Source organism: Anser anser, assembly GCF_964211835.1.
Source record: "Anser anser genome assembly, chromosome: 2".
Taxonomy (NCBI): domain Eukaryota; kingdom Metazoa; phylum Chordata; class Aves; order Anseriformes; family Anatidae; genus Anser; species Anser anser.
Genome location: NC_139721.1, coordinates 13,464,082 through 13,481,823, shown reverse-complemented (window position 1 = coordinate 13,481,823; position 17,742 = coordinate 13,464,082). Strand labels below are relative to the sequence as shown.

The 17,742-nt window shown below is 43.4% G+C and overlaps 1 protein-coding gene across 1 annotated transcript in view; it reads right to left on the bottom strand.

The window, feature by feature from the left end:
• Nucleotides 1-17,742, bottom strand: part of SNTB1 (syntrophin beta 1) — a 116,467-nt gene that overhangs the window by 40,453 nt on the left and 58,272 nt on the right. Inside the window, exons 2-3 of the mRNA XM_083827104.1 lie at nt 16,618-16,834; nt 824-1,031 (exon numbers count right to left, since the gene is read on the bottom strand). Of these exons, the coding sequence (XP_083683230.1) occupies nt 824-1,031; nt 16,618-16,834 (425 nt within the window). The remainder of the gene's footprint in view (nt 1-823; nt 1,032-16,617; nt 16,835-17,742) is intronic.

The following is a 17,742-nucleotide window of genomic DNA, read 5'->3' as shown; positions in this document are numbered from 1 at the left end:
GAGTTTGTAGCACAGTGACTCTTCTTGCATGCAACCCAGCTGGAGAGGCTGAGATGCTCTGAACGGCCACCCAAGTAACATCTGGATGAGAGGCACATCTGGGCACAATACGAATGCTGTTACAGGAGCCAATCCACACGTATCAGTTGGTACAGTGCCAAAAACAATTCCTGATTTAAAAGTACTGATTTAAAACCAGATGATCCCATCCTGATACCATCCCTGTGCATTCACGGGTCTGCGTCCCAGAGGTCACTAAATGCCATGCTACTCTCAAACTGGACACCAGCTCTCCTCTGTGGGCAAAAAATTTTTTGAGACTCAAACTGTGCAAGACATGGGGACAGAGCTGCAATCTCTAGCTCTGCCTTCCAGATCAGCCACTTCGTGCTCCAGACCATGGCTAACTCTTGCAGCCACGCAAGCAGGGGTGGACCAAGGACCAAGTATCTGGCTACTTCCCAGGCCAGGAGCAGGAAGGAGACTGAGGCAGACTGTGTCGTATGCAGGAGATGTAATGGCAGCAGGGGAGCTTGAGGCTGGTGTCAGTTTTTGTGACTCACGTCCCACACTTGAACTTGACAGGTCATGAGACTTTTGGTCACCCAGGAAAGCCTTTGCTATTTGGTATACTGAAGTGAAGACTCAGGGGACCTTCCAGTTACATTGAAAAAAAAAAGAAATTTGACACATTAGGAAAAGAAAGGTCTTCAACAAAAGCTAAATAATAAATAAAAATAATAATAATTTAAAAAAAAAAAACAGAATCTCAGACAGCAAGAAAGAGAAAGCTTAGAAATAAAAACAAGAATGTTTCCGTTACCTTTTCTGCAAGCCAGCCTAGATGCCTAATCTCTCGACTTCCAGCAATCCCTGTTTTACCCAGCTGGTCTCTGACCTCTGCAATCACCCTGGGGATGAGATCATTGACACTGGAGTGGATGGCATTGAACCAGGCCTGGGCTGTAGCTGAATCCTTACTCCTGAGAACCACGGTGTGCTTGGCATCAGGTGAATGAACTTCAATAAGTCTAGAAAAATGGGGGGGGAAAAACATTACGTTCACTCATGTACCGTTAGGTGACTGAAGTTATTACCTCACTTACTGTTAGCTATCAGTTACAAAGAAGGATGCTAATATCAAGGCCTGGCACTAAAAACTTACCTTTACAACACCCAAATCTAGTGAGATCCACCTAACTGGAGCCAGGTCTGAACTGTACATTACTGATCTTCGAGAAGGGGCTGATCCAACCCCACATCTAACATGTCAATAGGAGTTTCAAATATAAAGGCAAGAGGAGCGTCCACCCATAACCTTAAAAGATAACACGAAAGTTTTCCCCTGGGGCTGCCCCTTCCTGCTCAGCATGCTCCCCAGGCTTTGCACCCTGGCAGGGCAACCACCAGGAACCACAAGGCAGATGACTGCAGAGAAGCTGGGGATAAGCTGCTACCTTCTTTGGCTGTGTGTCACAGCATGCCCAGCGTTTCTCAATACGCTTACTTCATACATACAGAGCTAAGCGAAGAAAAAAAACCCTAACCCTAAATGATGGAATTTTCTTAGGACTGCCCCGTGGTTTCAGTGACACCACTAAGCAGAACCAGAAGCCCGGTGTAATTGGCCTTCCCCAGGAGCAACAGATTTCCCAAATGCTCCATTTAGGTCCTGCTAACAGTGGTGGCAAGGAAGTGCTAACCCCAACTGTGTGATTACTGCTGACAAGCATCTTTTACGGTTTTCCAAACTCCTGTAGGGAGAGATGCTTTTCCCCAAAAACACATTTACTCGACCATCTTGTGGGCTTTCACCCCACAACTGTGTTTTCAAAAGCTAATCTGAACACAGCTTCCAGAGAAACGAATCCTGTCCATCATGGTTATAGGAACTGTGCCAACACCTCTACTAACAACAACAAAAACGCTTTGAGAGACAGCTGCTGCTATTTCAGCGCTGCTCTCAGCGAGGTTATTATTTATTAGCGGGGCTTTGTGTGCTCTTTATAGCTTTGTGGATCAGTGTTACTTGAACGTTTACTAAATAACTAAATAACAGTCTGGTTTATCATTATGTAGTGATTATAAAACCTAGCTCTGGTCAATGCCCATCACTCAACTCCACATCACATTGGTGTCTTTTCATTGTAAACATACAGTGGCTTCCCCTGAATGTTACCCACACAAATTCAACCTCAGATTTGAGTCTCTACTTCTGTCTCGTGTACCGCTGCCTGATCTCCGAGACATGTAATGACTCCTTTCTGTATCAGAAAAGTAATTAGTTCAATGGGATTTATTCAGGTTGAGGTTCAAGACAGTACCGTAATCCAAATATTTGTTATGCAATTACAAAATCCTACAATTTGGAGCTTAACTAACAATTAAGAGTTTTTAATTAATTGATTAAAAGAGAGCAGAATCCAGAACAGAAGGCGACTCAATCTGTGTAGCTCTCTGGGGCTAAGAGGATGAGGGCTGCTGGTCTCTTGTTTGCCCATTTTGGAAAGGGGAGGTCTCCGAGCAGACACTGCTCTAAAGATAGAAAAGGTCACGATTTTCCAAACTAAGCAACTGAACTGTTGAGGGTTCTAAATCACTGCTTACATAGTTCAAAAAGTGGGCTGATTTTTCAGAAAGCGCTGAGCCAACACAACAGTGCACTTTGCTCGGTAAGTCATCGGACTTTCAGCACTTTCTGAAAATAAAGGCTGTCATGTAGCCGCTCCAGCAGGCACTGAGGAGTCAACTTCAGGTACCGAAAGGAAAATGCCTTGTTAGATGATGCAGATATGGTGAATAAGAAAATTATGTTTGCAGATTAGCACTTTCCTAATCAAATTCTCTTTTTTTTTTTTTAACTGCACAAAAAAGCTGTCTCCCTGACAGTTATGGTTTAGCCACTTGTGTCAGATGGTTGTTGAGATCTGAGCCACCACACCCTGCTTTTTCTGCTCATCAGAAACACCAGTGTCCCAGTGGACCCTAGGAACTTGGGTTTGAGCTTGCTCTTGCACGCAGCTCAGCAATGGTAACAAACTGCACAGACCTGCACATTGTGGTAATCAGTGAAACGTTGCTTCCTACTCACTGAGAACTTTTTGGCACAAGATCTCAAAACATTTTACAAATGCCGGTGACAGCGTCCCCGTTTCACCACGGGAAAAGCACCCAGAAAAGCATCCAGATGAGGTAGGGAAGCAGCCAGGAACAGCACTAGGTATTTTCCGCACTCTGCCTCTCGTTTTAACGCTTCTTTTAAAGAGAAAAAAATACCTGGTATGTATTGTGGCAGTCCTGGAAAATGTTAGTGCGCTGTATGGATTTTGTGAAACAATGTTTTTTACAAAGTGTGTAGTTCCTGTAAGAGAATTCCCACCTCTAAGTCACCACCTATCACGCTGGAAACAGAGTGCCGAACAAGTACTATAAAGACAGAAGAACGTGCTTCCTTTGCGGCTGCAAAAGAATAGCAAGCTTGTGCCATTTCTTTTTAGGTTATATTTTTAAACCTTTGTTTTTTTAACCTTTGGTTTAAAAATAAAATTATCGAAAGCTGTAAGAGCTTCCAAATGGCAACGTGCTTCCCTACAATTTGGAATACACTAAATTCTTACAGCAAGTGGATACAAACAGGTATTTTGCTACTTGGGCTTTCATCAAAGCGTATTTCCCTTAATAGTGGCTATTTACGTATTTCTGTGATAGTTCTGTCCCCTAAAATAATGAACATTTAGACTGCTCTTCACTGCTTTAATTGATTCAAAATGATGAAGTGCTATTTCAATTTGAAATCTCATACTGTATTGTAATCTATATACATCGTATTGATATCAATTTATATATTCTAACAGATAAACACACATATACAGCATCATACTTGCAAGAATACTTAAACTATCATCTGTCAGTGACTTTACGTGGGGTTATTTTGGGCACTGCTTGCCAGTGATCAAAGTTTGATGCTGATACACTACCAGATGCAGACAGACTACCTTGTGGCCTTAGCGGAGTGACAAGGAAGATGGGACAATACGTGCTGCACTTACCCAAAGTGACTTCAGATGGGAATAAACGCTGCACTGACAGCACTGAAACTCAATTTTTTTTATCCTCCACAGTGGTCCATCCCCAAAAATATGTCTGCAAGTGTCATTTGTGTGCAGGCTGCTAGATAGGGAGTAAGGATGAAAGTCTAAACCCTCAACCGCCTGAACTCTGCTACTACTTGCTATGAGATCTAAACTACCTTGAAGAAGCCGTCCTTACAGATTTCCCCTAAAAATCCAGAACTCCCACCTCTGCAGCCACTTGATGGAGATCCTAACAGAAACTCCTCTTACCTTCTTTCTTCCTGGAAACCCGCGGTTTCCTACTGCAATCACACGCTGAAAGCACTACGTCCCTATAAACTCTTCTATTTTCTGCCTTTTAGTCTATGCTGCTTTGATTCACCAGTCCATTTGGACGCTGCTTTTTGTTTAACAGCTGACTGATGGCATTTCCATATTTTTTCAAGAGCAAAAAAATACCGTTGACCTTAGTAAACTCCAACTCTAAAGCACTTAAATGTTTCCAAGCAGTCCAGCCATTGTAGCTTTGATTTGTTCCTTGGCTAAACTGACCACCGCTTACTGACTTCTGTTTATCTGCAGTTCAGTGATAAAGTTCCCTTAATTCCCCGCTGAATTGAAATATTTAGGGCAATGCCACAGCTGTGTTTATTCTCACACTCCACCACAGTTATGTAAATACTGCATATGGAGCTGTTTCTGATAAAGCCCATACCAACCCAAAGGAATTATATGTTAGCTCTAGATGGCTGCCAAGATGCGCGGCATCTCTCCAGCTTGGCAATGCATATGAATGATATCACATTTTCTCAGAGATCATTTGGCAAACCTCGTAATAAAAGAGTAATTTTCTCTTTCTTTCTCAAAGAGTTTCTCTGAGCGGAGGAGTATTTCCAGCATCCCATTTTCCACCCGCAGAACATGGGGGTGACACAAAACCCAGTGCCTCCAAACGCCGTAACCTTGCAAGTACGAGGCCAAACCTCTCTCTCCCTCACTGCATCCAGAGCTTTTACTTTACTGTGGATGAGAAGAAGTTGAAAGCAAATGTTTGATAGCCCATATTCATTCCACATTTGATAAGGCTCTGTGTAGGAGCGTTCATTATCTAAGAAATACCTTTTATCAAATCTCTTGAAAGCACTTCTCCCACCACCATTGGCTCAGGACCAACCCAGGCACTGCTTTACACTTTGTGCCTTTTCCTGGGTCAGATTATGTATTCGGTGACTGATTAAAGTGTGGAGTAAATCCCTTGAAGTTAATGATAAGCTGGAGCCAGAGTTATTCAAGTCCATCACGCTACTTTGATTTTGTACCAGCATAGCCAGGAACAAAACACTCTGCCATGGACTTTGCAAACTTAAAAAGGGATTGAGGGCAAAACTGCTCACGCCATTTCCCCTTCATTGTCTACACATGAAATGGTAGCACGTAATTATGTTCATTTCTGAGTGTACAAATATGGGAGGCTTTCCAGCATAACAGGGGATTTAGTGAACACAATCAGAAATGATATTTTAAAAGCGTAATTTTTTTATAAAATAAAAAAAAAAACCAAACCGTTAAGGTTTTTGTGTAATGCTACATGCAGCATCAAGAGATGAACCAGGAATAAAGCATGTAAAAATAAAGCAGTGGAAATATTGGGCTTAGTCTCCAAGGAAAATATTCCACAGAGATAACATTAGGCGGTGCAACGAATTCCCCAGCCTACACTGAAGAAACCTGTGTGTTTGATGCACCTAAATGTAGGTGAAAGCAATTTTACAAAGCAAGCACTGTTTGGCAATGCAGCAGAAGTTTTCTGTGTGACAGTGTCTAGGTCCCCTCACTGTCACGACGGTACTCACTGTCTCAAGAGTTAGTTGCTGACTTTCACCTTAGCACAGTCACGGTAAGTGCAGTTACTCATTTCTTGGGAGCTGGATTAGACTGAGGTCCACGCAGAGGGTGTGTATATCACTAACGAGCTGTCACAGTTGATTTCATTTCTATTTGTTGCCAGCTGGGCTTTAATAAAAGGGCTATCGATGGAGTTGTGTAGCATGCAAGTGAGGAAAGGACCTGCTGACATCACTGCGTGCCGATGCCAACCGATATGCAGAGCACATCACAGGCTGCCTTCTGTACACAGAACAAGTTATTTAATATCTTTTTAAATATATATGGACATTAAGAAGCAGACTTCTTTCCCTGCATTGCATGAAAGACCTCTTATCTTTTTCCTTCTCCTAGTTTTCTTGTTACAGTTGTACTGGTAATGCAGAAACACCCAGTCCAGCCCTCTTCACAGTGGATTCTACACCAAACAATGGCAAAAGTGCTGTTTCAAGGAGCAGCGGGGTCAGTTATTTGGAAAGAAAAAATAAATAAATAAAATAAAATTAATAAAATAAAAGGGAATTAATAAAATAAAAAGGAATTATTTCAGAGGGACAGTAGGAGTTTGATTTAACCTCAAAATGATGTTGCTTAAAATTTCGAGATCAGAAGATGCTGTGATTGGTGTGGTAAATACACTGACCGCAGATCACTGAAGCATCTCTTTGATAGAAAAAGGGAAAAAATTGCTAGAAAAAAATTGTCTCAGTCACAAACACTGCACCTCTAGTAAAGCCACAGCCAACCTCAAAGCTTGCTGCTTCTGCAGTTTGAGCTGAATCTGGTCAGAGTAAAGAGCAATGACTGTAGCTGATAATAGCGGTAAATGACCTGCAGGTTGGAACAGTTCAGAGGTGAAGGCAGACGGTCTCACTTTGCTGCCTAAGTAAGATATCAGGGACTTGGAGAAGAATTAGATGTCTTTTGAGAAAGAACAACACCATAGTAGGACCCAGGGGAAAGGAGTGGGACACGATCCACAAGGACGGATGAAAACTGCTACAGAGAGGGGAGGAATGAGCAGGGCTGCTGATGGATCCGCTCTGCCTTGCTGATGAACTAGCACGGGAGAAAGTCTCGCTGGAAGAGACAAAGAGCAGGTGCACCCCAATCTAGCAGCCAGTGCCTGAGTGTTTCATTAACTTATATGCCCACTTCTCGGCTTATATGAAAGAAACCTCAGGAATCACTGATTAGTTGCCAAGTAAAACAAAACAGTAGCCAGTCTGTTCAACAGCCATGATGACAAAACCCCAAATTCTCTCCTGAGAGCTGGGGAGAGAGCAACATCTGGGAGCCAGCACCCCCGTAATGCTGCTGGTCTCTTCTGTGAGGACAGCTTCCCATTTAACAGACTCAGAGGTCAGTGGAAAATCTCTGTGTAAGTGATGAGAAGAAGCAACAACTTCAGTGTAACTCTCTCTGACTCCTACTACAGGGAAAAAGGATTTTCAACAAGCAGAAACGTGTTAAAGCAGGAATTGACAATAGGGTATTAAAATAGCTATGTCTGTGCATACAACTAAAGCACTAAATCCCAGCCTCAGCACCTACTGACGCTGAGCTGGAGCACCTAAGGTAGCAGCCCATCATCGGAGGCTCCTGGTGTGGCTGTAATTTGCAATTTGCTGAGATACAAATGACTGCAGAAGGTGCGGGAGAGAGCAGTTGTGAATGCACAAGCTGAAAATCCTGCTCGTTGGCTAACAGCACAAGACCTGAGCTGTAAGACTGAAATGCAGTTTGAAGACCCACTGATAAGGGGTCTGGGAAAGCCCAGCACAGAGCACAGGGTATCGGCCAGGCAGGAAAAGGGGGCTCGAGGTTTCTACCTGGCTACAAGCAGTACCACACAGATGTCCTTGTGGGGACAAGGAGCATCGCAGGAAATTGAAACCCTTGTATATCAACTTCCTTTGTTTAGAAGATCTTGGGGTGTTAAAATTGCTCTCCAAAATTATTTAGGGGCAGCTTGGATGTCAGCACTTACATACCTTACATACAGACACACACAAAACACGATTAACTGTTTGCCTTCCGCTGTCCTGCCCTACAGCACTCACAAGGCCCCTCCTTTTCCTTTAATTTGTGACATATTTCATTTGTGATTTGATTTTTCTCTGTTTTCCAACAGTGTTCACTAAGTCTACTGCAGTTTTCACTTTCTGGTTCATTGCTTCACCTTGCTAGTTAGCTACTTTCTCTATCACCTTTTCTAAATTTGTTCTCCTCCCATCCCACTATGTATTTCTCAAGGCAGTTTGTTCTCATTGTTCCTGCTCCCCTGAATCATTTCAGTGACTTTCCTCTTATTTCTGTTCCTCGGCTCAATTCTCTGCAGTGGAAGCTGGCTGGAAAAACTCTTTGACTTCTTCAAAATTACCCTATCTGAAACAGTGACAGAAAAAAAAAGTAACATAAAACCCAACAGCATTGTTTTTTTTTTCTTTTCTTTTTTTTTTTTTTTTTTTTACTAACTTCTTACCTAAGCATTTTCATGGTAAAGAAATATTTTGGTTAAAAGTCTATTAATCAAAATCCGTCTGAAAGTCTTCTACCAACTTCAGTTACTGCCACCTCCATACCACACACATCCTTTCCTGCCACCCACTCACCATGACACATTTTATTCCTATCTTCAGGTCACATTCGGTCCCTTTCACAAAGACAGACACGCAAAGTTTATCATGCACTTACAGATATTTTTTTCAGTAACGTGCAAGAGTCTCTCACCCATTCTATTTGTGCTAGAGATGAGAATGACACCAGGATCTTGTCTGTCCAACAGAGAAGGATGGGAAGGGGAGAAAGCCCCATGTCATTATGTCAGGGGAAAAAACATGAGTTGTTTTTTCATGAAAACAAGACGTGACTAATCCCAGACCCTAAAAATTCATCAGGACCTGTAAAGACTGAAAGTCACTCACAACATACTGTACCTACTGAGCTCTTCACTGGTATCTCAAACACACCGTAGAAAAACTCATTGTGTGCCTAAATCCTGGCACGTACCCCCAGTAATTTAGTCCCTAGGACATCAGAAGGCTATTTTAACCATTTTAACAGAACAAAAATTCAACACACTTTGCAGGAAAACAACCCAAAACTGCAGTAACTAAAAGTAAACGAACCTCCGAAGTTCAAGCTGATCTGTCAATTTGTTTGTGTAAATGAATACCCTTGAGGTTGCTCTGCAGAAAATGGTCTTTGTCTTTCATTAGGGTTTTTTTGGTCAAAAAAATTAGCTGGTGATCGAACTCAAAAGAGACTGAAACACACAGCTCTATAGAAGGAACAGAAGGAACACCTACAGAGGTGTTTGATCTCATTGCCCTACCGAGAAGGCTAAGGAGAAACTGAGGCTGAAATATAAGATTATATGACTTATAGCAAAACAAACGACCTGTTTGACTGGTGTAGATTTTCACAAATGATGGAAAATAACTGTTTGTATTAATGAAAAATAAAAAAATAAAAATACCCTTTCTGCCTAGAGGCTTCAGAGCTCCAGCTCAGATAGAAAACTGTCCCTTAGCAAGACAGACGATCACAGCTTCCAAAATATACCAGCAATTGCAGAACTGCCCAAAGAACAATGTAGATGATTGCAGGACCACCAGACAGCCCAGCCTGAACCAATTATTAACTCTAGCAGTTAATGACTTGCCACAAAATTCTGTGAGAGGAGAAGAGCTACACACCTGGGCCTCTCATCCGACATCCCTAGCCCTGAACGCATTAACCTAGGTACCAAGGAGGGTCCCACAGATGTGCAGCTCTTAGAGAGGACATTTTAGTGTATCAAGGAGAAGGAGTCCTTCCTTCCTCACTACCCAGCCACTCATCCATCCCACCACTGCCCTCTTATCACCCCTCTGCCCACACCTCAACTTCTTCCCTCTCCTATCCTCACAGTATAAAATGGGATGTTGTAAATGTGTTTTAATTAAATCACCTAACTTCTCCCCATTTGAAAAGAGGGAACACTGGGTAAATCTCATGTACCTCCTACTTATTCACCCCTTCCAGCAGATGTGGGGGACAGATTGGCAGTATTACAAGCAAACAAGAACACAACAAGAAGCATGCAGCTTTACACGAAAGGAGGATCTGGATCCGTAAGAGTAAAATAGTTTGGAGGTAAGGTTAAAAAACCAGGTTCGCCTTGATCTGAAATTTCCTACCCTTTGTGGGCAACAATGTAAAGGGCTTCGCAGAGGCAGATTATCCTTCTGTAACACACCGTGCACGCTGTGATTGCATAGTACAGCAGCGTGGCTTAAGCTTGAGGAGAGAGTCGACCAGAATTTCACCCTGATTATAGTCATTTTTTGTTCTTCTCTGGATTTGAATTAGATCCTTTCAAGTTGCTTTACTTTAATGTTGGATTGTTGATTTCTTCCCTAGCTTAACATTAATCTAAACAGTTGATAAACACAGCCCACCAAGGAAAAAATAAAACAGTAACAAAAATTCTTGATATAAATCACGACTTGGACTCTTGCAGGCTCAATGACTTCTTCAAAGGACTTATTGATATTCAAATAGCAAAACATGTCTGTACCAATAATGATAATTAAGTGCTACATGCCTTTCATCCAACGATCTCAAGCTGTAGCTCTCAACAACACTGCGAATTGAGTATGCTCTCTCAGTTTCACAGAGATTTTGTCTGAAGTCAGAGAGCAGCTCAGTAAGAGCATAAGGAGCTACGCCCAAATTCCTTGCAGGGTGGGGGTGGATTTTTTATACCGGTAATGTGCCCATTACAGCATCTGTACCTTTGCTCTCTCCGCCACACATATTGAGGTCGTTTCACTTTCCTTTGCCCATCTAGAACACATGGTAACAGCAAGAGAAAATGGAGCCCAGTTTCCTAAACTAGAGGCCAATCCTGTTAAATATGTACTATCCATCAGGAAGGGAAGATTTCCACCTCTGCAGGAAGCCCTGCAGAACCGCTGGTGTCTGCCCAGGGCTGAAGGAGCTCTCGCAAGCTGCAGTGTTGTTGGCATGGTCATGAAAATTATAGGATCATTAGGGTTGGAAGAGACCTTCAAGACCATCTGGTCCAACCATCCCCCTACCACCAATGTCACCCACTAAACCATGTCCCTAAGCACCACGTCTAACCTGTCCTTGAACACCCCCAGGGACGGTGACGCCACCACCTCCCTGGGCAACCCGTCCCAATGCCTGACTGCTCTTTCTGAGAAGAAATGTCTCCTCATTTCCAACCTGAACCTCCCCTGGCTCAATTTGAGGCTATTCCCTCTAGTCCTATCGCTAGCTATCTGTGGGAAGAGGCCGAAGTGGTTCAACACCTCCTTAGTCCTGGGTCCAGGGCTCAGCACCTCACCCTTCTGCCAGTAACCAGCAGTCCCGTGTAGCATTAGCTTTAAGTGCTACTTTAAGAGGGGGAGACAGAAAATAAAGTAAGATAAATGGGAACTGTGCTCCAGAAGAGCAGCAGTAACTCACTCTCTGTACCGTGCTCACTCTTCCCGGTCACTCTGACTTGGGGCATCGACTCCCTTGTTAGCAGGAAGGCATCACAGGCTACAAAGCTGCACACCTCCATCACGCTGCTCTTCAAGTAGAAGCCAGCCTTTATTTTGCACACTGGTGGTTGCACGTGCCTGGCAACACCAAAGCGTGGTCATGTTTCCCAGGCAGGAGGCAGGCGGGGTGGAGGCACGAGCCACCCCGTGTCCCAACTCTTCTGCACTGCCTCCCCGCCCCACGTGGCTGCCTGCAAATCCTACAGGCACGGTCTTGAAGAGCTGCTGGAATGAAAAAGCTCAAGGTCTTTTAGTTCCTTCCTGCAACCCTGCCGAAGTACAATAGCTGTGCTTTAGATCAGTGGTGAAACTGAGTGCTGGAAGCCTGGCAGGTCCCAAACTATTCACACTCATCTTCCGCAGTTTTACTGAACAGGCACGGAATTTCTGCTTGTATTCCAGACACCACGAGTATAAATAACCATTCAGCCTCACAGCTAAAAATGCATTGGAAAAACATTCAAGAAATCCATTTTTAGACACTTCTGTCCTATACTAGTGCCACAGCTCCCTGACTTCTACTTCGAGATGCTTGGGTTTTTATTCCATTTTTGCATTCTTCTGCTTATGTTTGTAAGCAGCATTCGAGATTCAGGTTTTTTGGTGCAAGGACTGGTTTTTACTATGTCATATTAAATCTGGTTGAAACTAAGTTTTTATTTTAAAAAAAAAAAACACCTTTTGTTTTCATTCCTTATTGCAACAAAAGTAAATACACCCAAATTCACCAGAATTTAAGATTTTGAAATTTCATTTCGGAATCACACATGGATACTTCTGTTCATGTTTACATAACTCCTCCATAAATGTCACACCCAGTACAATTCAAAATATCAAGTCTCACCGACTCTGATGCTGTACACTACTGACAAGTTATTAAATAATGTAAGAAAAAGGTTTTAAAAAGAATGTGTGCAAAAGGAACCAATTTGGGGAGTGCCATTTTTGCAAGGAATCTTGCAAACACTTCAGTGAATCAGTACTTCCCAATGCAAAAAAAAAAAAAAGAAAAAGTTTTAATTGAAGCAATGAAGCAAATTAAGTCTACAGCTGCACTTACAGTAACCAGGTCTCAGTCTGTCTCACACCTCTCAGTTATCCTGGGAAGCTCTGGTAATTCCCAGAAGAAGCTCAGTGCCCAGGATGAATGGATTCCAGCCCAATCTACCACCTTTAAATGTACCTGCTGAATTTTATCTTCTGATTATAATTCTCAGGCCAACCTTTAATGGGCAACAGATAAGAATACTTCCTCATCTGTTCCTCTGCGTGTCCTCGGTGCCATTCTGCTGGACGAAGTCTGTGAACTGCACCTGTGCTTGCTCGAGTACTGCCACGCACCGCAGGGTGCACCTGGCAGCCCGTGTCGTGCTGCTGCGGGATCGTCCTGTGCTCACTTCTCCTAGCTTCAAAACCAGACCGACCTTCTCCCATCAAAGGGCCAAATCCTGCCAATGGGTAAGACAATGAAAAATTCAATCCTAAGACTGGATCCCTGCTGAAGTTCTCTTTTGGGATCACACTGCTTTGGACTCCTGACACTGGAAAAATGTGCTGCGTGCATGCTAAGTGTTGGCAGGATCAGGCCCCCACTTCCTGGGTTTGGCTGAATGAAGCGCGAGCAGGATTTTAGGGTGATTTCAAAAGCATAAGGAAAACCCTTTTCAGTCAGTGCAGCACAGCCTCCCTTCCTACAGTGAATGTCACGTCTCCTATATTCATGGCAGTACTTTTGTACCAGGTCCCAAGCACAAATCGCACAAATTTCATCTCAGACACTTATTTCCTGTTGTTTCCTCCTATTCCTTACCGTCATCACCAGAAATTGCTGAAAAGCGTTGTGTGCTGCAGTAACATTTACAGCTTATTGGCGTTAGTAGCTGTGACCATTCCTGTATGTCCCTTCACTGGGGGGACACTCCCCTGCGAGTCCTGACATTAGCCATTAGTGCTGCCACCAAGGACGCTTATCGGTGGAAACATGGGCAAACAACAGGTATAAGTAGTAATTATTTTAACCTAGTTTGTTCCAGCCTAAAATATAACCACAGATCCTGTGGCTAGATGAGAATGACACAGATGCAACTAAAATGTTCTGCATCTTTTCTCCTGTTGCCGTGTTTGTACTGTTAAAAATATTTTCCTACACGCTTAGGCTTGGCATTGGTTTGTACTACACGGTACTTTCTGCTTGGTATCTTACAGCATTTTTAATCAGGTAACAGGGAAAACAATCCCTTATCTCACTGAGTCTGAGCTCACAGGCAGGTTAGGTAAAGGAGACATCTGAGAACTGATGACTTTAAAGGCAGCAAATTTCGCTCCTGCTCCAAAATAACAAGCTCACCAAACTCTTAGAGGGTAACACAAACTTAGGACTCTCTTAACTGGGTCCAATCTAGGTGAAGAAATACTATGCAAGATTACCAGATCTAGTGGGAAAACCAGACATTTAACTTTCTCCCTGCCTGTTAAACCCGCATTTCTCCCCAGCTTTCTAAGAACTGGAGATGATTCAGTGTCAAACAGGTATTTCCTTCCGGGTCATTTAAAACAGGTGTCTTCTTATGCTGAAAGTTAAACCAGCTAAGCCTGGTCCCGAAAGGCTGCTGTGCCATGATTTCAGCTGTAACCTGCTCTGGAGAAACACCTGCACTGGAAAACTCATGCTTTCTACGTCCATGCTTGGTGTTAGCCGCCACTGAAAATGAGTTCAGATGGAGCCCAGAGAAGCCCTTTTATGGCCAGCATATGCTTTGGCAGCCTGCCAGTGGTGGTCTTCCAAAACCGTTCAGCAAAGTGACACCATCTGTTGTTATAAGATCTGTGTGTGTCAGGTCACTGGGTTATAAAACAGAAGTGTCATAAGCATGTAAGGACATGGTTTGGTCTTTGCTGTGAACAAAGATCCAATTATTTTGGGGGGAATCGGATTTCTGTCTTGGGATATATTTCAGTGGGAAAGGTTCACTGCGTTACAAAAGCATTTCCACCGGGAAATATCAGTTCCAGTATTCAGAATTGTTCAAAACCCTGCTATCAGTAAAGACATGAATCAATGGGATACTGCTACTGTTTCACCGCAGCCAGGGTGATGGTGAAGTGCTGTTTGCTTGGATGGAAAAACCAGCTTAGACTGTACCCTGTGTTGGACTACAGTAAAAATCAGAAGTCACTCTTTCCACAGGAAATGACAGCAACACAAAATGAAAACCATGATAATAAGCAATATGACTCTCCCACGCGTTACTTCCTAGTTACACCTAAGAATGTACACATTTGTAGCACGCTTCAAAAGAGCTAGCCCCATCGCAGAATTACCATCAGCAGTGAGAGTCTGCCCCTCCGAATCACTCCTCCTGTCCTTTAAATGGAATTGAGGGCCAGGAGAGTGGTAAAAGCTGAGAACTACAATAAGGTAAAAAAAAAAAAAAAAACAGAAGAAAAAGATGCTAAAAGAATTATGTCAATATGTGTAAAAGCACTGTAACATTGCGCTGATTCAAATGATATGGCCTGCCTGTCATTATTTTTTTTCAGACGCACTCCACGGAACGGAGAACCACAAACTCTCAGGCTAGTGATACAGCTGTCAAACCCTGACATCTGAAAATATATGTGAAAAAAGCTGCACCTATCAACAAGCATCTTGGTACAAAATTGAGAAAGACTGCTAGTGGTAATTGCTGTTTCAAAATTGCACTTCTGTAGTGGTCAGTAACCACCTGGTGAGATGAAGAGTAGAAGCAAAGTAAACCAATACTAAATAATAAAGCTGGGGGTAGCACAGGGAGAAGCAAAAACCCTAAGAAGGTTTGAAAATATAAAAAAGAAAGGAAGGAAATTACACAGATACTGGTAAAGTTTCTGGATTGCAGTACAAGAGAATGCAGGGGAACCCATCCCCCCCCAAACCCCTTCTGCTCTCCCCTCTTCTCATTATTCTTGTCTGCAACAGAAAATGTGATTTGTGCTCAGGCCTAAAGGTAAGGGCTGAGAATCAAAGGCATTCCACACAGCTTCTTGATAAGCCAGTGCATTGGAGAAAAACAAAAAGGCCATTATTTGGATGGAAGAATCAGTCTGTTACTGACTTGACTGGTCCCTTTTCTACTAGCAGCTGTTAGCGCAGGGATCAGACAGAGCAGTGTGCTGGTGTGGTGCAGCTGTTCCACATATGTTATAAATAAGGGCTGGTAAGCTCATCCTATTTTTAACATTATGAAAAAAAAAAAAAAAGAACAAGTCACAGAAATTCCCCATTAATGTCCTCTGAGCGGAACTTTTCTCCTATTCCTGACTTTAATATCCAGAACTGAATGGACAAAACAGGCCATTCTTAAAATAATATTTGTTTAAAAAAAAAAGAAAAGAAAATGCAATTTAGTGGAATTACATGAGGCCAGCCTGGAACATGTAGACAATTAGTGTGTACAGTTCCCTTTCCTCCAAATGAAGACATTCAGTCAGGACACGAACAAAATCCTGAGCTTCTATTTCTAACAGAAACGTTGAATTTCCACTCTGAAGAGTTCACTGAATCATAGAATCATTGAACCACTAAAGCTGTAAAAGCCCTCCAAGACCGTCTGGTCCAACCATCCCCCTACCACCAATGTCACCCACTGAACCATGTCCCTAAGCACCACCTCCAACCTTTCCTTGAACACCCCCAGGGACGGTGACTCCACCACCTCCCTGGGCAACCCGTCCCAATGCCTGACTGCTCTTTCTGAGAAGAAATGTCTCCCCATTTCCAACCTGAACCTCCCCTGGTGCAACTTGAGGCCATTCCCTCTGGTCCTATCACTGGTTATCTGTGAGAAGAGGCCGACCCCCAGCTCCCCACACCTTCCTTTCAGGTTGTCTAGCACAACCCAAAAGCTGGTGTATCTCTGTCCAGAGCTGGGCACTCAACCCAGCGCCACGTGGCTCAGGCACAAGGACATGCCCTTCCCAAAGCAGTGCTCACTTGCCCCTTGCTGGCACCCCGTGTGTGGCTGGAGCCCATCACCAGCTCCTGCTCACTCACCCCACAAACGAAGAGGCCAACAACTATTCAACACAAAGACCCAGCCCCAGGCAAAAACCCTGCTCACCTGTTTTCGGGGTCTGAGACCATCATGTTGCGTGTCACGTAGCACATCTTGAGTGGTATTGTTTTCCTGTCTCGGTGGATGGAGAGCGAAAGCTGCGACAGCGGGTCAGCAGACGCACACCCCAACCGGGGGGACTCGGGGGGAGGCGTCTCCCACCCGATCTCCGAAACAGGGGAGCCTTTCTTCACATAGGGCGTTGCTTCTCTCATGTATTTCACTATAAAAAAAATAAGGAAAAAAGAAAAAGAAAAGCAACAAGTAAGTGGACATTCAGTAGATCCATCTGCTGTGAGCTCTTTGAGCTGGCACCAACCCTCAGCGCTGTTTGTTATTTCTACGTGTAGCATCACAGCATCGGAAGCTGTGCAAATACAGAAGGTCAAGATTTGATTGCAGCCCATCTCAGTATGGTACAATGAGCAAAATGGAAAAAAAAAAAACACAGAATAGTAGAAATAAGAACATAAGGATACGTGGAGTTTAAGGCCAGGAGAGCCATCTGACCTCTGCTCAGAAGGCTATAAACCCCCACGGAGCAATTCTCATGTACAGAAGCTGTGGGCTGGATGAGCTACAGGGAAGTTGTTTTAGAAAGACACTCAATGAAGTGACAGTGAATCTATTATTCCCTTATCTAAACTGCTCCAGTGATACTCCCAGTGCTGTGAACTCGCGTCTCACTTCTGGTTCACGCTTGTCAGCATCCTGCACTGATCTCAGCAGCTGCTTCTGCTTGCTGGGAATCAGCTACAGCTGATCTACTTGTACATACATCTGTGGAGTAAACACAAACCAATTCACCTATTAGGCTTCTCTTGAGGAGATAAAATTGAGTTCAAGCCTTTTGTGATACTCGAGGGATCAGATTAGATCTGCTCTCAGCTTCTTTTAAAACTTTTTTTCAGTATGGATAGGAAAAGTGAACGTAGTATTCCCAGACAAGCTTACTTGTGCTGTATATAAGAATTAATACCTCTTTTATATTCAATATTCCTCTTTTTACGCAAGCTAACATTGTACGTTTTTTCCTAATTTTGATTTGTTTGGGGACTCCTGACCACTTTTGCCATATACTCACTCCAAAGCCCTTCTCAGTACTGCCACACTCCTGTCCCCTTTCTCGGC